General features: G+C 40.1%; 1 protein-coding gene across 5 annotated transcripts in view; it reads left to right on the top strand.

Annotated features, from left to right (window-relative positions):
* The window catches only part of UNC5D (unc-5 netrin receptor D), a 590,870-nt gene that overhangs the window by 561,232 nt on the left and 9,837 nt on the right, over positions 1 to 19,801 (top strand). For all 5 annotated transcript variants that reach the window (XM_082444614.1, XM_082444613.1, XM_082444611.1 and 2 more), the window contains 2 exons: positions 1,288 to 1,452; positions 14,526 to 14,704. In XM_082444614.1, the coding sequence (XP_082300740.1) occupies positions 1,288 to 1,452; positions 14,526 to 14,704 (344 nt within the window). The remainder of the gene's footprint in view (positions 1 to 1,287; positions 1,453 to 14,525; positions 14,705 to 19,801) is intronic.

The raw sequence follows: 19,801 nt of genomic DNA, 5'->3' as shown, positions 1-19,801 counted from the left end.
TGAGACTTCCTATAGAGAAAATGAGGAAACCAACAAGTGTACAGATTGGAGCTCAGGGATAACGAGGTAACTCATAGTTCCTCAAAGTGGGTAGATTGAATTCTCATCATGGCCTTTGGTCTTAAAACACCTGCTGAGTCCATCACCAGTCACACTTCAGAGACTCAGACTTCCAGACTTGATACATCTTTTGCTGCCTTTCAGCATCAGTATTGGGGGAAATTGTATTTGTAGCAACAGGTGAAAGAGCAAATGAATGGGATGCGGAAAAGAGAAAGAAGGGAGAATGAAGATTACTATAGGCTGGAAATAGGAGGTCATTGCCAAGGACCACAGCCTGATCTGAGTAGGAATGAAAGACATTTTAGTAGATGGAAGATTACCAGTGACTGACCTCTACTTCACATTAGTGTAAAGCCACGTGCCTGAGCCAATTGGTGGCAAGCACCAGCTGGTCATGGGGGAAAGGGGAATGTGTATAGATTTTATAATTTCCCCCCTCATTTAGTGAAAATTGCTTTTGCCACTCAATTGTCTATAAGTCCCTTGAAAGTGGGGACCAGACCTCAATTCTTACTGTTCTTTTCTTGTTTATCTAGTACAGTGTCTGGTTGTTAGTAGGCATTGTATACGTAACTGAGAATGGATGAATTGAACGAGTGAGGAGTTGGCAAACTAGACTGTTCTGGGGTAGCCTGTTGTGTTTGTGTGTCTCTCTCTGGGGTGTGTGTGTATGATTCTGCAGTAGGTATAATTTTTATGCTGGATACATTTAGCAACATTATGTTTATATAATTTGGCATGAGTTTGTGGTATGGGCATAAGTTCTGGCCAATCAGTTCTTCAGCATAATTTTCATTTAAGTGAGAAGATATCATCCTACCCCGGGCTTAGGTAGAAGGATGGAGTAGGCATCTAATCCTAGGAGTCTACCCATAGGAGTCTTTTAGAATATTTCTGTCATGGAAAGACACGACGATTAACTTTTGATGGTATTCTTTCTAACTGTGTGAGTCACCAAGTGAAAGCTGAGCTCTTGCAGTGTGGTTTTGGAATTCATATGTTATCGATTGGAATTGACGTTAATTACTTTTGTGCTGCTTGGCATATGCTGGAACATTATTTCTACAACAGTTCCACCAGAGTCGCTTAGGCAATTACCTCTCCTGCCATCACCGTCATCATCATCATCCTAATTATTGTGATTAGGTCCCTCCTGCTCTCTGCTCACCTCAGCCGGGCTCTGCACACCATAGCCCTCTTCTCCCCCCCCCGTCTCCCCCACAGGAAGTCCCATTCTCCCGCGTGTGGTGCGGTAACCGGCAGCCCCTGCACTGTGCCTTCTCCCTGGAACGCTACACGCCCACCACCACCCAGCTGTCCTGCAAAATCTGCATCCGGCAGCTCAAAGGCCATGAACAGATCCTCCAAGTGCAGACGTCAATCCTCGAGGTGAGTCCTTGGTCTACAGGTCATCTGACCCCGTTTCTAAAGGACGTTAAGGACTGTATACCTGTCTCAGTTGTGCTACACATATAGCATGAAAGAGCTTCGAAAGGCACTCACTCTTTGAATCCTCATTACTGATAAGGGAAAATTAACTTTTTCTCAGGCTGAGGATGGAACTGAGCTGCCCACTGGGGCAGGGAAACGCAACCCATCAGAGCATAGGCTCTGTGGAGGGACCTTTGGGGAAGGAATTTGTCCAGGGCTTTTTACACACAAAACCACAATCAATCTAACAGTTCATGGCAGACATGGAATATCAGCTGAGATTTATTATTGAACTGAGACACATACCCTAAGAAGACACAAGGTCACCAGTGGGCTGCTTTTCTGCCGGTTCTGACTAGTTGTTCAGAAGTCAGTTGCCCAATCTGTGTTATTTCATTTTCAAGGCCTTGGTTCCTGATTGTCTTACAATTTCTCTTACACCCCAGGATCAGGGTTTCTACACATCCTTATTTCCATTAAGCCTAGATTTCATCAATACAATAATATAAGATAGAGTAGATAATAATCTCATTCTACACAGTAAGGACATAGCAGAGCAAAAAGAGATAGGACTTCCTCCAAGGTCATATAACTGAAGGGCAGAGTTAGAATGGGAGTCAGAGGAGAATTCACTTGGGAACTTTTGCAAAAAGACACCTGAAATGCCATGGCTTTGGATTGGCCCTAAACCACTGAATGACTCCATGGCTCTGGACTTGAGCTTATCAAGTAGACAATGGCATTCCCTCCTGAATGGTTATTTGAGGGTGGAGGGAGAGAGTAGCTGAGGCGAGAATCAGGGGAGCTGGTAACGCGTTGTTTAGCAATTCCAACGTAATCCCTGGCTAGTTTAGAAAAACACACATACTGGATTGTTCACCTTAGAACGTGTATGTGTATATATACATATACATACATACGCACACATACATATTCACATATACATATATAAGTAATATATAAGCTCAGCAGAAGGTTTAATGCATTTTGTATCTGTACAACTCAATTTCAGGTGCGGTTTTTTCTCAAAACTTGTAGCCTACAAGCATTATCACTTCCCTCCTTTCTCATTGCGGTTCACTGTTTATGCAAAATGAGTGTGGCTAATTCCCCAAATAGTTTTCTCTAAAGTGCGGATGGCTTTCCAAAGAAGTGTGCCTCAAAATTGATAGCTGTCTTAACTGACATGTTTCTACCATATTTGCATTTGTTATTGCCAATTAGCATTATGTGCTAACATAGTTCTGATAGGAAAGGTAGATCCAGAAACCTCAGGCAAGATATTTTTAGAGTCTCTTTCTTGAACAGTCATGGCATATTTAAGACAATTTATTTCAAAGTAAAATACAAATCGTATGGGAGTTTTAAAATTAAAACAAAAAAGAAAATCTAAGAAGAGCTGCACTTCAGAAGAAAGAGTGAAAAGGCAGGACATAAGATGCCTCTGTTGAAAATTGCCCTAAATACCTGTCAACAGGTCGACAAAAGAATTCTAGGTTTAAAAGGTTTTTACTTTCTAAGGCACCCAGATATTGAGGATCAATTTCAGCTATTACAGGATATTTGTGTGAAAGGAATGTGATAAGGTTGACACATCCTGGCACCTTTGCTCCTTGCTTAATAAACCCTTGAAGTGCATGGAAAGAAAATGAGCTAATAGGGGCTGCCCTGGTGGCACAGTGGTTAAGAATCTGCCTGCCAATGCAGGGGACATGGGTTCGAGCCCTGGTCTGGGAAGATCCCACATGCTGCGGAGCAACTAAGCCCGTGCGCCACAACTACTAAGCCTGTGCTCTAGAGCCCACGAGCCACAACTACTGAAGCCCGCGCACCTAGAGCCCGTGCTCCGCAACGAGAAGCCACCAAAACGAGAAGTCTGCTCACCACAACTAGAGAAAGCCTGCGCGCAGCAATGAAGACCCAACACAGCCAAAAATAAATAAATTAATTAATTAAAAGAAAAGAAGATGAGCTAATAAACATAACCTTCTTTACTCTCCAGTTCCTTTTCTAATGCTTAACAAAGTTTACGATCACTTTGGAAAACCTTAAAGAACATGACATCACAGTACCTCTTGGTAGATGGAGGCAGAATAATATTTAGACATTCAGTGGTGGACTACAGCAATCTAAGTTGTAGGCTGCTGCATTTTGGAAGCTTTATTAACTTGTTTGATCCTGTAAGGATCATTTAATTAATTGCTTTAAGTGTCCCTGCTGAAATTTGGCCCAGTGCATCCCCATTTCTTTGTACCAAACTCTTATTTCTTAGGCAAATCTCATTGGCCATCATTTTCTACGTCAGAGGAAAATTAATAACTTTCGAAAGCCACTATGTTTCAGGTACCACTTCATGTGCTTTCACATATAACCATCACAGCTCTGTGGATTAGTATTATATCATCACAATTTTACATGATGTAACAGTCTCCAGGAAGTCAACCTTCTTATCCAAGATCATAGAGCTAATAAGATGGGTAGCCAGAGTTTCCAGCTGAGATACTAAACTTTAAGACCAAAGTCTGGATTAATATTCAGTACCACTCCAGGAACTCAACCGAGGAGGTTTAATTTATTCGTCCTAACCATGGGCCTTGTCCATAATATAAGCCCTCTCTTTGGGGACTTAGGCACAAGTGACAAACATCACAGCATCAGCAATTTTGCCTTTGAGTCTAAAAGTAGATGAAAATTGGGAAGTTCTTTCCTCAAGACTGCAGAAGGATGAGATGTACCTTTTGTGTGTTGGGCTAGAATAAGTGTTCATTCTATACATCTTCACAAATAGAATCTATTTCCTACATGTAGATCTGCCTGCAAAAGGATGTCTTGATTGAATGATCACTCAAGGCCCTTCCAACCCTGGGATTGTTTCATTCCTGGGAAAAGCATATATCTGGTGATAAAAACCATCTTCTTCTCCCTAAAACTGACTTGGTTTTTATGGTAGACAGTTCGAGAAAACTGAAGATACATAAAGCTCTGAGAAAGTGGGAATACCTGGAGAGAGGAGGCAGGATATATTCAAGACATGGGTCTATATCAATCACTGAGTCAAGAATAACAGATCAGTTATTAAAGATCATCATACTTCATGGCCACTACGCTGAAAGATTCTGCTTTAGGTGGTTTTAATAAGTTAGTAATAAAGTGTCATTGTTTAATAATAATAAAGAACTAAAATTTTTGAAACTTTCAATAGATATCTTTGAAATATGTATTTTAATATCTCACCCACCAAAAAAAAAAATCCTCACATATCTGGGCTCACAGCTCCCCCTTCCTACCTTACTTTAAAATGGATTGCCTTAGTCTCACTATATTTCGAGATTTTAGCAATGGAACCATGAGAGGTAAAATATATATGTGTGTGTATGTGTGTGTGTGTGTGTGTGTGTGTGTGTGTATATATATATAAAATACAAAACATTGATTTTAAATTAATTAATGCAGTGAGCATCCTCATTGAAGGCATTTGGTTCTTTATGTTCAGCTCCACATCCATCATATTCCTTCATGCCTCATATCTAAATGGTTTTCCAAATAACCATTCATATCATTCTCAAATTTAAAAATTATTTCAGTGGTCAAGGTAATATATCTTTTCTGTTCTTTAGAGTAGCCATTATTGTGTCAATCTTTGGAAGCAGGTTGGTCTCCTTAAATTTAACCCAACTACATTACCTAATGATGATAGCCAATTGATACTCTGTAAAGCAACAGTATTGTGGACTAAAGCAAAGTAAGTCTGCTAATATTGAGCAGAAGGGAAGAATCCCCAAGTCATTTATTTCCTCCTTCCTTATTAATGTAATAATATTAAAGAATCTATCTTTTGGTAGAAACAACTTATAATGGGAATCTTGCATGTTAAAATTTTCCATTCAAGAAATTCTCTTATCTTTCTTCTAAAAGTGGTAGAAGTTGGGGGATGATGTGTCTGTTACAAAGTAGACAGAATACTTGGAATTCCTCACTGATTTACAGCTCCCATATTAACCAGGTAGCAGCACCTTATCTCCTATGTTCAGAGCATGAAAATCTACTGTTCCTCTGCATATTTAATTTAAACAGAAGATGTGATGCATCCGCTGGATTCTTATTACTCGGCCCAGATGTCTTTTAGAACATATCATAAATTTTATATAAAGTGTCATCCTTACACATGGGAAATATTTAAATTTGGAAACTTTCCAAGGGACATGGGAGCCCATTTATTAAAGTGTAGTAAGTAGAAAAAATACATATTTTTACAAGTCAGTCTCATGTAATACTTTATTCACCTTTAAATCATACCACTCTGTCCATTTAACAGGAAAGACAGAGCTTGGTCGAGTTGGTCAAATCATAGATGCCATGAGGGCATTTGTCTGTGTCTATTGCCATCTTTTCACGTGGATACACTGTGTTTTCAGTTTCACTGGCAAGCCACCTTTTCACATGTTAACACCTTTTAGTGCCATTTTACAATGACCATTACCATGTTATCCTGTACAGAATTCCTTTTATTCTCTCTCTCAATGGTTTTTTACTATTCTTTTTAAGGACATTACCATGCCTTAAATCAGGAAATTTTTAAAGAAATGATTCCTACTTGATTTGTATTTTTAAAGGCTAGAAGAAATTTTACATACCATGATAAAAAATGATGTATCTTGTAACCTATTTTATGCAGTGAGAAGCCTGAGGTGTTTTATTTTATGAACATCTTATATATCAGAAAAGCACTGGGCTCATTGGTTCAAGATGGCGGAGTAGACAGACAGGCGCTCACTCCCTCTTGTGAGAGCACTGGATCACAACTAACTGCTGAACAATCATCAACAGGAAGACACTGGAACTCACCAAAAAAAATACCTCACATCCAAAGACAAAGGAGAAGCTGCAATGAGATGGTAGGAGGGGCGTAATCACAATAAAATCAAATCCCATAACCACTGGGTGGGTGACTCACAAACTGGAGAACACTTATACCACAGAGGTCCACCCACTGGAGTGAAGGTTCTGAGCCCCATGTCAGGCTTCCCAACCTGGGGGTCTGGTAACAGAAGGAGGAATTCCTAGAGAATCAGACTTGGAAGTCTAGAGGGATTTGATTGTAGGACTTCGACAGGACTGGGGGAAACACAGACTGCACTCTTGGAGGGCACACACAAAGTAGTGTGCACATCAGGACCCAGGGGAAGGAGCAGTGACCCCATAGGACACTGAACCAGACCTACCTGCTAGTGTTGGAGGGTCTCCTGCAGAGGTGGGGGGTGGCTGTGGCTCACCACGGGGACAAGGATACTGGCAGCACAAGTTCTGGGAAGTACTCCTTAGCATGAGCCCTCCCAGAGCCTGCCATTAGCCCCACCAAAGAGCCTGTAGCCTCCAGTGCTGGGTTGCCTCAGGCCAAACAACCAACAGGGAGGGAACCCAGCCCCACCCAACAGCAGACAAACGGATTAAACTTTTACTGAGCTCTGGCCACCAGAACAACACCCAGCTCTACCCACCACCAGTCCCTCCCATCAGGAAGCTTGCACAAGCCTCTTAGATAGCCTCATCCACCAGAGGGCAGACAGCAGAAGCAAGAAGAACTACAATCCTGCAGCCTATGGAACAAAAACCACATTCACAGAAAGACAGACAAAATGAAAACAGAGGACTATGTACCAGATGAAGGAACAAAATAAAACCCCAGAAAAACAATTAAATGAAGTGGAGATAGGCAACCTTCCAGAAAAAGAATTCAGAATAATGATAGTGAAGATGATCCAGGACCTCGGAAAAAGAAAGGAGGCAAAGATCGAGAAGATGCAAGAAATGTTTAACAAGGATCTAGAAGAATTAAAGAACAAACAAACAGAGATGAACAATACAATAACTGAAATGGAAAATACACTAGAAGGAATCAATAGGAGAATAACTGAGGCAGAAGAACGGATAAATGACCTAGAAGACAGAATGGTGGAATTCACTGCCATGGAACAAAATAAAGAAAAAAGAATGAAAAGAAATGAAGACAGCCTAAGAGACCTCTGAGACAACATTAAACCTGCCAACATTCGCATTATAGGGGTCCCAGAATGAGGAGAGAGAGAGAAAGGACCCGAGAAAATACTTAAAGAGATTATAGTCAAAAATTTCCCTAACATGGGAAAGGAAATAGCCACCCAAGTCCAGGAAGCGCAGAGAGTCCCAGGCAGGATAAACCCAAGGAGAAACACGCCAAGACACATAGTAATCAAATTGACAAAAATTAAAGACAAAGAAAAATTACTGAAACAAGGGAAAAATGACAACATACAAGGGAACTCCAGTAAGGTTAACAGCTGATTTCTCAGCAGAAACTCTACAAGCCAGAAGGGAGTGGCATGATATATTTAAAGTGATGAAAGGGAAGAACCTACAACCAAGATTACTCTACCCAGAAAGGATCTCATTCAGATTCAATGGAGAAATCAAAAGCTTTACAGACAACCAAAAGCTAAAAGAATTCAGCACCACCAAACCAGCTCTACAACAAATGCTAAAGGAACTTCTCTAAGTGGGAAACACAAGAGAAGAAAAGCACCTACAAAAACAAACGCAAAACAATTCAGAATATGGTAATAGGAACATACATATCGATAATTACCTTAAATGTAAATGGATTAAATGCTCCAACCAAAGCACACAGGCTCACTGAATGGATACAAGAACAAGACCCATATATATGCTGTCTACAAGAGACCCACTTCAGACCTAGGGACACATACAGACTGAAAGTGAGGGGATGGAAAAAAGATATTCCGTGCAAATGGAAATCAAAAGAAAGCTGGAGTAGCAATACTCAGATAAAATAGACTTTAAAATAAAGAATGTTACAAGAGACAAGGAAGGACACTACATAATGATCAAGAGGTCAATCCAAGAAGAAGATATAACAATTATAAATATATATGCACCCAACATAGGAGCACATCAATACATAAGGCAGCTGCTAACAGCTATAAAAGAGGAAATCGACAGTAACACAGTAATAGTGGGGGACATTAAGACCTCACTTACACCAATGGACAGATCATGCAGACAGAAAATTCATAAGGAACCACAAGCTTTAAATGACACAATAAACCAGATAGATTTAATTGATATTTATAGGACATTCCATCCAAAAACAGCAGATTACACTTTCTTCTCTAGTGAACACAGAACATTCTCCAGGGTAGATCACATCTTGGCTCACAAAGCAATCCTCAGTAAATTTAAGAAAATTGAAATCATATCAGGCATTTTTCTGACCACAATGCTATGAGATTAGAAATCAATTACAGCAAAAAACTATAAAAAACACAAACACATGGAGGTTAAACAATACGTTACTAAATAACCAAGAGATCACTGAAGAAATCAAAGAGGAAATAAAAAAACACCTAGAGACAAATGACAATGAAAACACGTTTTCGTTGGGATGCAGCAAAAGCAGTTCTAACAGGGAACTTTATAGCACTACAATCCTACCTCAAGAAACAAGAAAAATCTCAAACAATCTAACCTTACACCTAAACGAACTAGAGAAAGAAGAACAAACAAAACCCAAAGTTAGTAGAAGGAAAGAAATCATAAAGATCAGAGCAGAAATAAATGAAATAGAAACAAAGAAAGCAATAGCAAAGGTCAATAAAACTAGAGGCTTGTTCCTTGAGAAGATAAACAAAATTGGCAAACGATTAGCCAGACTCATCAAGAAAAAGAGGGAGAGGACTCAAATCAATAATATTAAAAATGAAAAAGGAGAAGTTACAACAGACACCTCAGAAATACAAAGCATCATAAGACACTACTATAAGCAACTCTATGCCAATAAAATGGACAACCTGGAAGAAATGGACAAATTCTTAGAAAGGTATAACCTTCCAAGACTGAACCAGGAAGAAATAGAAAATATGAACAGACCAATCACAAGTAATGAAATTGAAACTTCCAACAAACAAAAGTCCAAGACCAGATGGCTTCACAGGTGAATTCTATCAAACATTTAGAGAAGCACTAACACCCATCCTTCTCAAACTCTTCCAAAAAATTGCAGAGGAAGGAACACTCCCAAACTCATTCTATGATGCCACCATAACCCAGATACCAAAGCCAGACAGAGATACTACAATAAAAGAAAATTACAGGCCAGTATCACTGATGCGTATAGATTCAAAAATCCTCGAGAAAATACTAGCAAACAGAATCCAATCACACATTAAAAGGATCATACATTACGATCAAGTGGGATTTACCCCAGGGATGCAAAGATTCTTCAATATATGCAAATCAATCAATGTGATACACCATATTAACAAACTGAAGAATAAAAACCATATGATCATCTCAATAGATGCAGAAAAAGCTTTTGACAAAATTCAGCACCCATTTATGATAAAAACGCTCCAGAAAGTGAGCACAGAGGGAACCTACCTCAACATAATAGAGGCCATATACAACAAACCCACAGCAAACATCATTCTTAATGGTGACAAACTGAAAGCATTTCCTTTAAGATCAGGAACAAGACAAGGATGTCCACTCTCACCACTATTATTCAACGTAGCTTTTGAAGTCCTAGCCATGGCAATCAGAGGAGAAAAAGAAATAAAAGGAATACAAATCGGAAAAGAAGAAGTAAAACTGTCACTGTTTGCAGATGACATGATACTATACATAGAGAATCCTAAAGATGCCATCAGAAAACTACTATAGCTAATCAATGAATTTGATAAAGTTGCAGGATACAAAATTAATGCACAGATATCTCTTGCATTTCTATACACTAACAACGAAAGATCAGAAAGAGAAATTAAGGAAACGATCCCATTCACCACTGCAACAAAAAAGTAAAATACCTAGGAATAAACCTACCTAAGGAGGTAAAAGACTGTACTCAGAAAACTATAAGACACTGATGAAAGAAATCAAAGATGGCACAAATAGATGGAGAGATATACCATGTTCTTGGATTGGAAGAATCAATATTGTGAAATGACTATACTCCCAAAAGCAATCTACAGATTCAATGCAATCCCTATCAAATTACCAGTGGCATTTTTTACAGAACTAGAACAAAAAATCTTAAAATTTGTATGGAGACACAAAAGACCCTGAATAGCCAAATCAGTCTTGAGGGAAATAAATGGAGCTGGAGGAATCAGACTCCCTGACTTCAGATTATACGACAAAGCTACAGTAATCAAGACAATATGGTACTGGCACAAAAAGAGAGACATAGATCAATGGAACAGGATAGAAAGTCCAGAGATAAACCCACGCACCTATGGTTAACTAATTTAGGACAAAGGAGGCAAGGATATACAGTGGAGAAAAGACAGTCTCTTCAATAAGCGGTGCTGGGAAAACTGGACAGCTACATGTAAGAGAAAGAAATTAGAACACTCTCTAACACCATACACAAAAGTAAACTCAAAATGGATTAAAGACCTATATGTAAGACCAGACACTATAAAACTCTTAGAGGAAAACATAGGAAGAAAACTCTTTGACATAAATCACAGCAAGATCTTTTTTGACCCACCTCCTAGAGTAATGGAAATAAAAACAAAAATAACCAAATGGGACCTAATGAAACTTAAAAGCTTTTGCACAGCCAAGGAAACTATAAACAAAATGAGAAGACAACCCTCAGAATGGGAGAAAATATTTGCAAATGAATCAAAGGATTAATCTCCAAAATATATAAACAGCTCATGCAGCTCAATATTAAAAAAACAAACAACCCAATCCAAAAATGGGCAGAAGACCTAAATAGACATTTCTCCAAAGAAGACATAGAGATGGCCAAGAGGCACATGAAAAGCTGCTCAACATCACTAATCATTAGAGAAATGCATATCAAAACTACAATGAGGTATCATCTCACACCAGTTAGAATGGGCATCATCAGAAAATCTACAAACAACAAATGCTGGAGAGGGTGTGGAGAAAAGGGAACCTTCTTGCACTGTTGGTGGGAATGTAAATTGAGACAGCCACTATGGAGAACAGTATGGAGGTTCCTTAAAAAATTAAAAAGAGAATAACCATATGACTCAGCAATCCCACTACTGGGCATATACTCAGTGAAAACCATAATTCAAAAAGACACATGCACCCCCGTGTTCATTGCAGCACTATTTACAATAGCCAGGTCATGGGAGCAACCTAAATGCCCATCGACAGACGAATGGATAAAGAAGATGTGGTACAAATATACAATGGAATATTACTCAGCCATAAAAAGGAACAAAATTGAGTTATTTGTAGTGAGGTGGATGGACCTAGAGACTGTCATACAGAGTGAAGTAAGTCAGAAAGAGAAAAACAAATACCATATGCTAACACATATATGTGGAATCTAGAAAAATGGTACAGATGAACTGGCTTGTAAGGTATAAATAGAGACAAAGATGTAGAGAACGTATGGACACCAAGGGGGGAAAGTGGGGGGGATGAATTGGGAGACTGGGATTGACATATATACGCTAATATGTATAAAATAGATAACTAATAAGAACTTGCTGTATAAAATAATATATAAAATAAAGGCAAAAAAAAGAAAAGAATTGACTACTCTGCCAGAAATGACCGCTTATCTAATCAATTTCTGTTCACTCAATAGCTACCCATCCTTCAAGGTCAACTCAAATGCCTCCTCCATGAAGCTCTACTACTCTTAATTCTTGAAACACAATGCTAATATCACTCAGAGAGCATTTTTCTGGACCACCCTGCTCTGTGGATTTTTGGTACTTGTCTTGATGCAGGGTGATGTAGTGAAGTGAGTCCTGGTAAAGGTATTAGGGTATCGGAATTCTAGTTTTAGCTATGGCACCAATTACCTGGGTGACTTCTACCAAAGTTTATAACCCCTGTGGAGTCTATAAAAAATGTCAAAGACTGATTAGGAAATTGAGGCTGAGGGAAGTCCTGTAGCATCCAAGGTCATTGAGCTATGAAATGTGAACTTCAAAGCAAGATCTTTCTGACTCTGAAAGCCACACTTTTTCTGTTAGTCCATCCTAACCTCCAAAACTGGAAGAATTTTGATGAGCGTTGTTCTATAATAGTCAAGGGAATAGAACTAAAACCAGTAAGTAGAATCTGTTTAATCTGATAACATGTACTTTGAAGTTCCAAGAGTAAGATATAACGTGCAGCATTTCTCAAAAAGTATTTGACCATGTGACTGCTTTTTCTTGGAACATCTTCTGAGATACCCTGTGGGAATACTGGGTTAAGGCATTATGTTTCCAAAACATCCCCCCATATGTAACTGTGTGAAATGGTTACAGAAAGACAAAACACATTATCATTAATTAATAAGATCTTTGCATGAACTAGTTTCCTCAATTAACAGATTTTTGGAGATGTAAGACATACCAAGTCTGAAGGCTTATAGCTCCGTGAGCCTGGACACTAGCCAAGAAGGGCTTCCATGGCTGTGGTGTCCACAGAAGGAGATGTGTAAATGTCAGGAAAACATCAGGGGAAGCTCACAGGGGCAGTTCAGGAAGGGCATGTGTTGACTTAAAGGACAGCCCAAGTCGACAAGTTCCTAATGCAAAGGATAGTTTCTTGGGGTCTAAACAGTGCTAACTAGTCCCTTAACCCGACCTCAGATTTGTGTTTTAATTTCCCTTTGCATTAGTTTTCTTCTCTTGCATAACAAATTACCACAAATCTAGCAGAAAAAAACAACACCCGCTTATTGTCCCACATTTTTTGAGGGCAGAAGTCTAAGCATGGCCTAACTGGGTTCTCTGATCAGGATCTCACAAGGCTGAGGTCAAGGTGGTGGTGGCAGCAGTACATTCTCATCTGGAGCTCAGAGGTTTGTCCCCAAATTTATTAGGGTTGTTGACAAATTCAGGTCCTTGTGGCTGTAGGACTGCAGCCCCCAATTTCTTGCCGGCTGTTGGACAGGGCTCACTCTCAGCCCCTAGGGGACACCCTCAGTTCCTAGCTTCACCCCCTCCCGCCCCCAACCATAAGCCGTTCACAGCGTGGTTATTTGCTTCCTTCCAGGCCAGCAGGAGAGATACCTCCAGTTAGGAGCTGCATCTTCTCTCTTTTAAGAGCCACTTGATTAGGTCAGGCCCACCCCGGAAAAATCTCTCTTCGTCAATGCATCGTCAACTGATGAGGGACTTGCAGAATCCCTTTTGCCTTGTATCCCATCATGATCACAGGAGTGATTCAACTACCTTTCAAGCCTTAAAATTCTGTTAGTCCATATAAACTGTCAGCAACCATTCTGATATGATGGAGGGATGTGTGATTTCACATTGGATATGATGATCTAATTGTTATTGATGTATAACTAATCCTCACTGGACGGCTCTTAAGTCAGAAGAGTGGGCAGACAGCAGGCAGAAGCTCTCCAGCCTGCAGCACTCCGCTGGCTAGTCCAGGTCTCATCGCTGACTCGTGGCTGCCTCCCATTTTACAAAAGCAATTTAATTCTGAAACAAAGCCAAAATATTTACTAGAGAATCACACTTGAGGCCTGGGAGAAACACACACTTGAAAATGATCAACATACAATCAGGTCCCCTTTGTAGCTTTCCTGACACGTGGCTTCCCAGCCAGCTCCTTTGATCAGCGCATTCTTCTCTGATCAGCTCTGACTCTCAGAAGGTCTCCTTACAGTGAACTGAAATCTGTCATCTGGTAGCTTCTTCCTACTGATTCTAGATTTTTTTTTTTTTTTTTTTTGAGAAGTAAAAAAAAATCTAATTCTGCTCTCACCTGACACCTCCTTGGATGTAGGAAGCTGAAGATTGTGACTCCCCTGAGTGGAAGAGGCTTTTGTAAAGCTCCAGTACACGGTTTCCTAGGCTACTAGAGACATTATTTACTATTTTGGAAGAGAGGGGAACTTGTCAGTGTATTTTGTAGACTCCATCACAACAGGCAAGCATTTTTTGCATGTGTGTTAACACAACTTTTCTTAAAAAAATAAAAGTGTTGATCAGAAAGGCTTCTACTTAGATCTGATCCTGCTTTCCTTATTTTGTTTACAGAATGAAAGAGAGACCATCACTTTCTTCGCACAAGAGGACAGCACTTTCCCTGCACAGACTGGCCCCAAAGCCTTCAAAATTCCCTACTCCATCAGACAGCGGATTTGTGCTACATTTGACACACCCAATGCCAAAGGCAAAGACTGGCAGATGTTAGCACAGAAAAACAGCATCAACAGGTAATTGGGGGCAACTTCAAAAAGAGGGTTTTACTAAAAGAGCTTGAAAAAGAAAATGGGGCGGGTGTATCCACGTGGTTTCCAGGCCCTGATATCTGTATGGATTTCTCTGGCTGTATTTCATGTGAAATCTGGACAAGGAAGTGGGAAAAGAACAAAAATATGACACAGTGTGTGGCCCTTCCTGCCACCCCCCCTCTGCCTTTGGGGACGTTACGGAAAAGTCCTACTTTAGTCCTGGTCCCATCTCCAGGTTTGCTAATTGGGCCCCCATAATGGAGGTTTAGACTTTGTCATCTTGGTGCTGGTGAGGGATCCCAGAGTCTTGAGACAGTGATGGAGAAACAAAGAAGCAAGTTTCTCACACCTCATCCCTCCCATCGGGTAACCTTAAGTGTTATTTAACCCCTAATAAGGATATGCTCAGCCTGAAGAAGTGGGTGTGTGAATATAAAAAAGGAAGTTTGAGATACCTCTCAGGTCTGAAGGCAGAGGGCATTAAACAAGCAAAAGCAAAAGTCTGCTGCTTAAACTGACACTATTCATTACTGGGCTACTGTTGTGGTTGAGTTGAAAGGGGAATAGAGAGATTCATAGTGGGCGCTCATACTTTGATGAGAAAAAGCAGGGGTAATGCTATTCAGAGCAGCAGTGATGGGGAGGCCAGTTAGGGCTCAGCTTGAGGGATGACTGGTGGGGAAAAGGCATTGACAAACAGGATCTCCTCTCTCCCTAACCCACGCCGCAAACCCCAGAATGAAAAGAGAACAAGTTTTCCCAGCACCCTTTTCCTTCCCTTTCCTTTGGTACTTTTTTTTTTTCTTTTGAGACAAAGCCTTATTTTTCTTACTGTTTGGCTTACTCTGTCATTTCCATTTTTTTTGTTCTTTGTTTTCACAGACATCCTACCTGACTCTTTCTTCTCTGAAAGGAAGGTAGATGTCTGCCAAGAAAGGATAGAGGGCTGCTCCCCATTTCAAAAGGGATCCAGAATCCAAGAACGAAGGGCCCAACTAGAAAGCAGTCAGACTCAGAGAGGAAAATCAAGAGAGAAGGCATGGCTGTAAGAGAAAATGGCATTTACAGACAGGCAGGCCCAAAAAGAACACATTCTTGAAAAAGGCAGATAGTGAAAATGAGAGAATACAAAAATGTCTGAGTGTATAGGGGAAAAAATATTAGGTTGAATTTTTCCCAGCAACTTTGATAAAGGATGAGACGTGTCGTGTATAACCTATGAACACCATGACTATGTCAGGTTCACTTTCTGATCAACCTGGGGACAAGAATGAAAAACTCAGCCAGAGGACAGAATTTGGTCTCAAGAAAGAAAAATGAATGTTGGGCAGGGACTCAGAAGTTCTGTACAGCAGCCCTGGTTCTACAGCTAATGCCAGTCTGCCCAAACACATCACTTACCATCCCTATGTTACTTTTTCTGCAGATGCAATTCATAGAATTCAAACTACATTAACTCTCTAATCCATTCTGGCAATAAGAGTTGATGATTTTTAATTCACAAGAAAACAATTGCCACAAAATATCTACCTACCCATGGATGCTGGCATTAATTTGCTAAAGAAGCACGTGCATGTTCCTGCCTTGTTCATTTTATTCTCCACTTACAGTGAACATACGAGAACTACACAGGCCGCCTCCAAAGCCATCAGTTTCTGACCTTGCACAGTAGGGAAAATGCATTTCAAACTGGGAGACTAAGGCCAGCATCCTTTTGTGTCTGGGCTCTAATGAGCAGTAAATAGCTACACAGGAGCACGCTTGTCCCCTCCAATGCCGGGGTCAAAAAAGGCAACCATTTGATGTGCCTGCTTGTTTTTGCTTGCTTTTGTTTCTCCCTAAGACCCCTCTCTCCAGGAAAGCCTAAAAGTCCTTAGTATACAAAATTCAAACAACCTACTTTATGGAAAGTTTCTAACATGGTTCTAAGAAAATGTCCATTTTAAATAAATGTTAGTTAGTCCCTTTGAAATGTTCACAATTAATAGCAAGTTAGAATAGCATGAATGCACGGAATCTTTGTATTTAAATAAGGTTTAATCTTTAAACCTTATTTAGCTACCATATTCAACTTCAGTGAATGGCATTTCCTTCCTCTTTATTCTCTAGCTTAACTCTCCAACAGTAGTCTCATTATGGAGTAAGAACGATTCAAACTAGGGGTTAGCAGGCTTTTTTCTGTTAAAGACCCAGAGACAGTAAATAGTTTAGGCCATGTATGATCTATTGCAACTACTCAGCAATTATTCAACTCTGCTTCTGCGGTGTGAGAGCAGCCACAGGAAATATCTAAACAAACAGGCGGGGCTGTGTCCCAATAAACATTATTTACGAAAGGAGGCAATGTATTTGGCCTACAGTACGTGGTCTGCTGACCCCTCATTTAAATGAGTCTGCTCTCATTTAGTAAAACTTTCATAGGACCGGTTGCTGCAGTCAGAGTTACACCTGAGGCTAAGCTAAGGCACAGGATAAAGTCCCTTTCTGCAAGCTGGTGCTGTTCCGGCAGAGATGGCCACGAAGATATTCAGAGAAGCGAAAAGAGAAAGATGATGGAAAATCACCTCGCACCATGTTAGCTAATCCTTACTCTCATTTTGCAGAAATTGTCAAGTTCATTATACGTTTTCACTACTGTAGCAAAAATGTATCTTCTCCTACATGGGAAGAAACCTACGTGACAGAGATGAAGGAGATTTTCAGATGTAATTTGTCACAGCTTCTTATTGTGTGATCCCAAATCACTGGTCTTACTCTCTTAGGGCTACAAATAATATAGTACTTACTATACTACATAATCATCAGTCGCTAATGTGATCATTAATGTGTGTTAAAACACAGAAATCTGACGTTGTCAATATGCCGGTATTATTGGGTAAGAAAGCTGTTGGATAGCTTGAGATTTCATCAACCCTGGGATCACGAGAGAAAGATGATCACAAAGCACAGAGTCGGTCTTCTATTAGGGAATTCACCTACCTTGATCTTGTGACAGCACCTTTACCTGACTCTCCCCTTCCTTTCAATTTCCAAAAGTGAAAAGCTAGTAAAGCAACAGCCCTCAAACCATGAAGAAAGCATTTTCAAAGGGAGTGGAAGGAAACAGTCACCATTATCGTGTTGCCAGTGAAAATGTTCTCCTCCTTTTGGTAAATGCAAATGTCACTGATGATAATTTGCCTTTTTGCCTAACAAGTTTCTACTTAGATCTGAATAGGAGAGAAGATACATGACATAGGAAGTTAAAGGCTTAGAATGTGAGACATGTCAGTGGGTGCGCTTAAGGCAGCAACGCAGGTGGCCTTGCAACTTGCTTGGCATATGGATTATGATAAATAAACCACATGGCCTAGCAAAGAATGTCATAGTTAACAGTTGCAATTACAGATTCTTTGGGCAAACTGACGATTACTCAGAGCCCATACTTGCTGCATTTTAGAGCTGAGATTGCACATTTATTCTACAAATCCAGCTGCAATAACTCTCCTCTTCAATGCTCTTGGTCACAAGGTGATTGGTAGGTAGGTGGGACTAATAAAGAGTTGATCACATAGGAGTAGATGGTGGGGAGCTTTGCTGAGAACTAAACAAATTAAATGATATCAGCAACTAACTGCTTCAGCTAGAAGTAATCTTCCATATCTAAACTTCCATAGCACTTTGTATTTTTATGATACTTCTTTATTTTTTAATTACAGTTAGACTTACCTAGATAGTACTATCTAGTTCGGGGAAATTCAAGAAATTTGTCTTGAATGAATGACATGAACTTTTTCTTTGGATAGTATACTTGACCTTAAAAACTTGCCTCCTAATAGAATGGAAAGGAATAAGTGTCAAAGGATTTTGAAAGTTGGTCTCAGAAGAGAGCAGGTTACATGGCTGACACTGTGGAGGATTCCTGTCTTTCAGTACCTGAAATTCTACTACTGGATCATTCTTCCTTAAGACCTCATGATTTTCATATTCCAGAAGCCCTTGTGAAAACATAGCCAGCTTGACCAAGTTGCCGTGGGAACAGATGCTGGATAAAGTGCATGAGATACAAGAGGATGAGGAGAAGGGAAGTGACCAAAATGGAAGAAAGGATTCCAAGATGGAAAGGAGTAGATAAACCACACCTTATTAACAGTTTCTTATAATAGTACACTTGTTTGAAACTGCGTCAGCACTGCCAGAGAGACATATTTATTATTGGTCAGCTGGGTAAAATAGTTCAAATGTATTTTGGATGTTAATGTTTTTGGGTGATGGTATAGAAATCATGAGCAAATGAAATTTCTCAAACTTCGTGGCTGATCAGCGGTGCTACAGTAACTTGTTTTTCCACCAAATCTTTTAACAGGACCTCTAATGAGAAGCAGAATCTTCTCACGTTGAGGTCAAATCCTTTTATTCCCTCTGTCCCCCCTCTTAATTGGATACACAGGAACAGTGAAACGGCCAGAGGGCAGTGGGAAAGGACAGAGGAAGGTCGCAAGACAGTTTATTAATCTGTCTCTGAGTAACTCTTGAGAATTCACTAAAAGTGGAAGTCTCGGGGCCAGCTTTCTTTTGGGGTGAAGGAAGGAGGAGGAAAAAAGAGAGAGAAAGTGATTACAAAACATATACAAGATGCCTGCTTCACAGGCAGACCACCAAGGGTGGTCACTCAGGGACCTGTGAGACTAGATATTTTCACTCTTGTGTTTTGGGATTTGCTAGGATTACACCAAATGAAGCTGTCTGGGCTCTGCAGACTAGAGGCTAGAAAACACATCCTAACCTTTAAATAATAAAAATGGATGTGAGGCTGCCATTTCCAAAAAACAATATCCATGACTCTTCTAAGGAGAAGTAATGCACAGGAAGATAGCATTCATTACACAGATCCTTGGAGGCAAAATATGATGCAGCTCCAATCAGATTTTCTGGTTCTGGCCCGATGGACTTGTGCAGAGTCTGGATTTGAAGAGCCCTCAGTGTGAAGCCAGAGGGACCCAGCACAGCCAAGTGGTGGGTGTTAGGCTTCATTCCGCTTAAGTTCGGGACTCATGAAACTGCCTACTAATACGAATCTGAAAACAGCCTACGGCCAGT

Source organism: Balaenoptera physalus, assembly GCF_965194825.1.
Source record: "Balaenoptera physalus genome assembly, chromosome: 21".
NCBI classification, from domain to species: Eukaryota; Metazoa; Chordata; class Mammalia; order Artiodactyla; family Balaenopteridae; genus Balaenoptera; species Balaenoptera physalus.
This window is presented reverse-complemented; position numbering and strand designations above follow the sequence as displayed.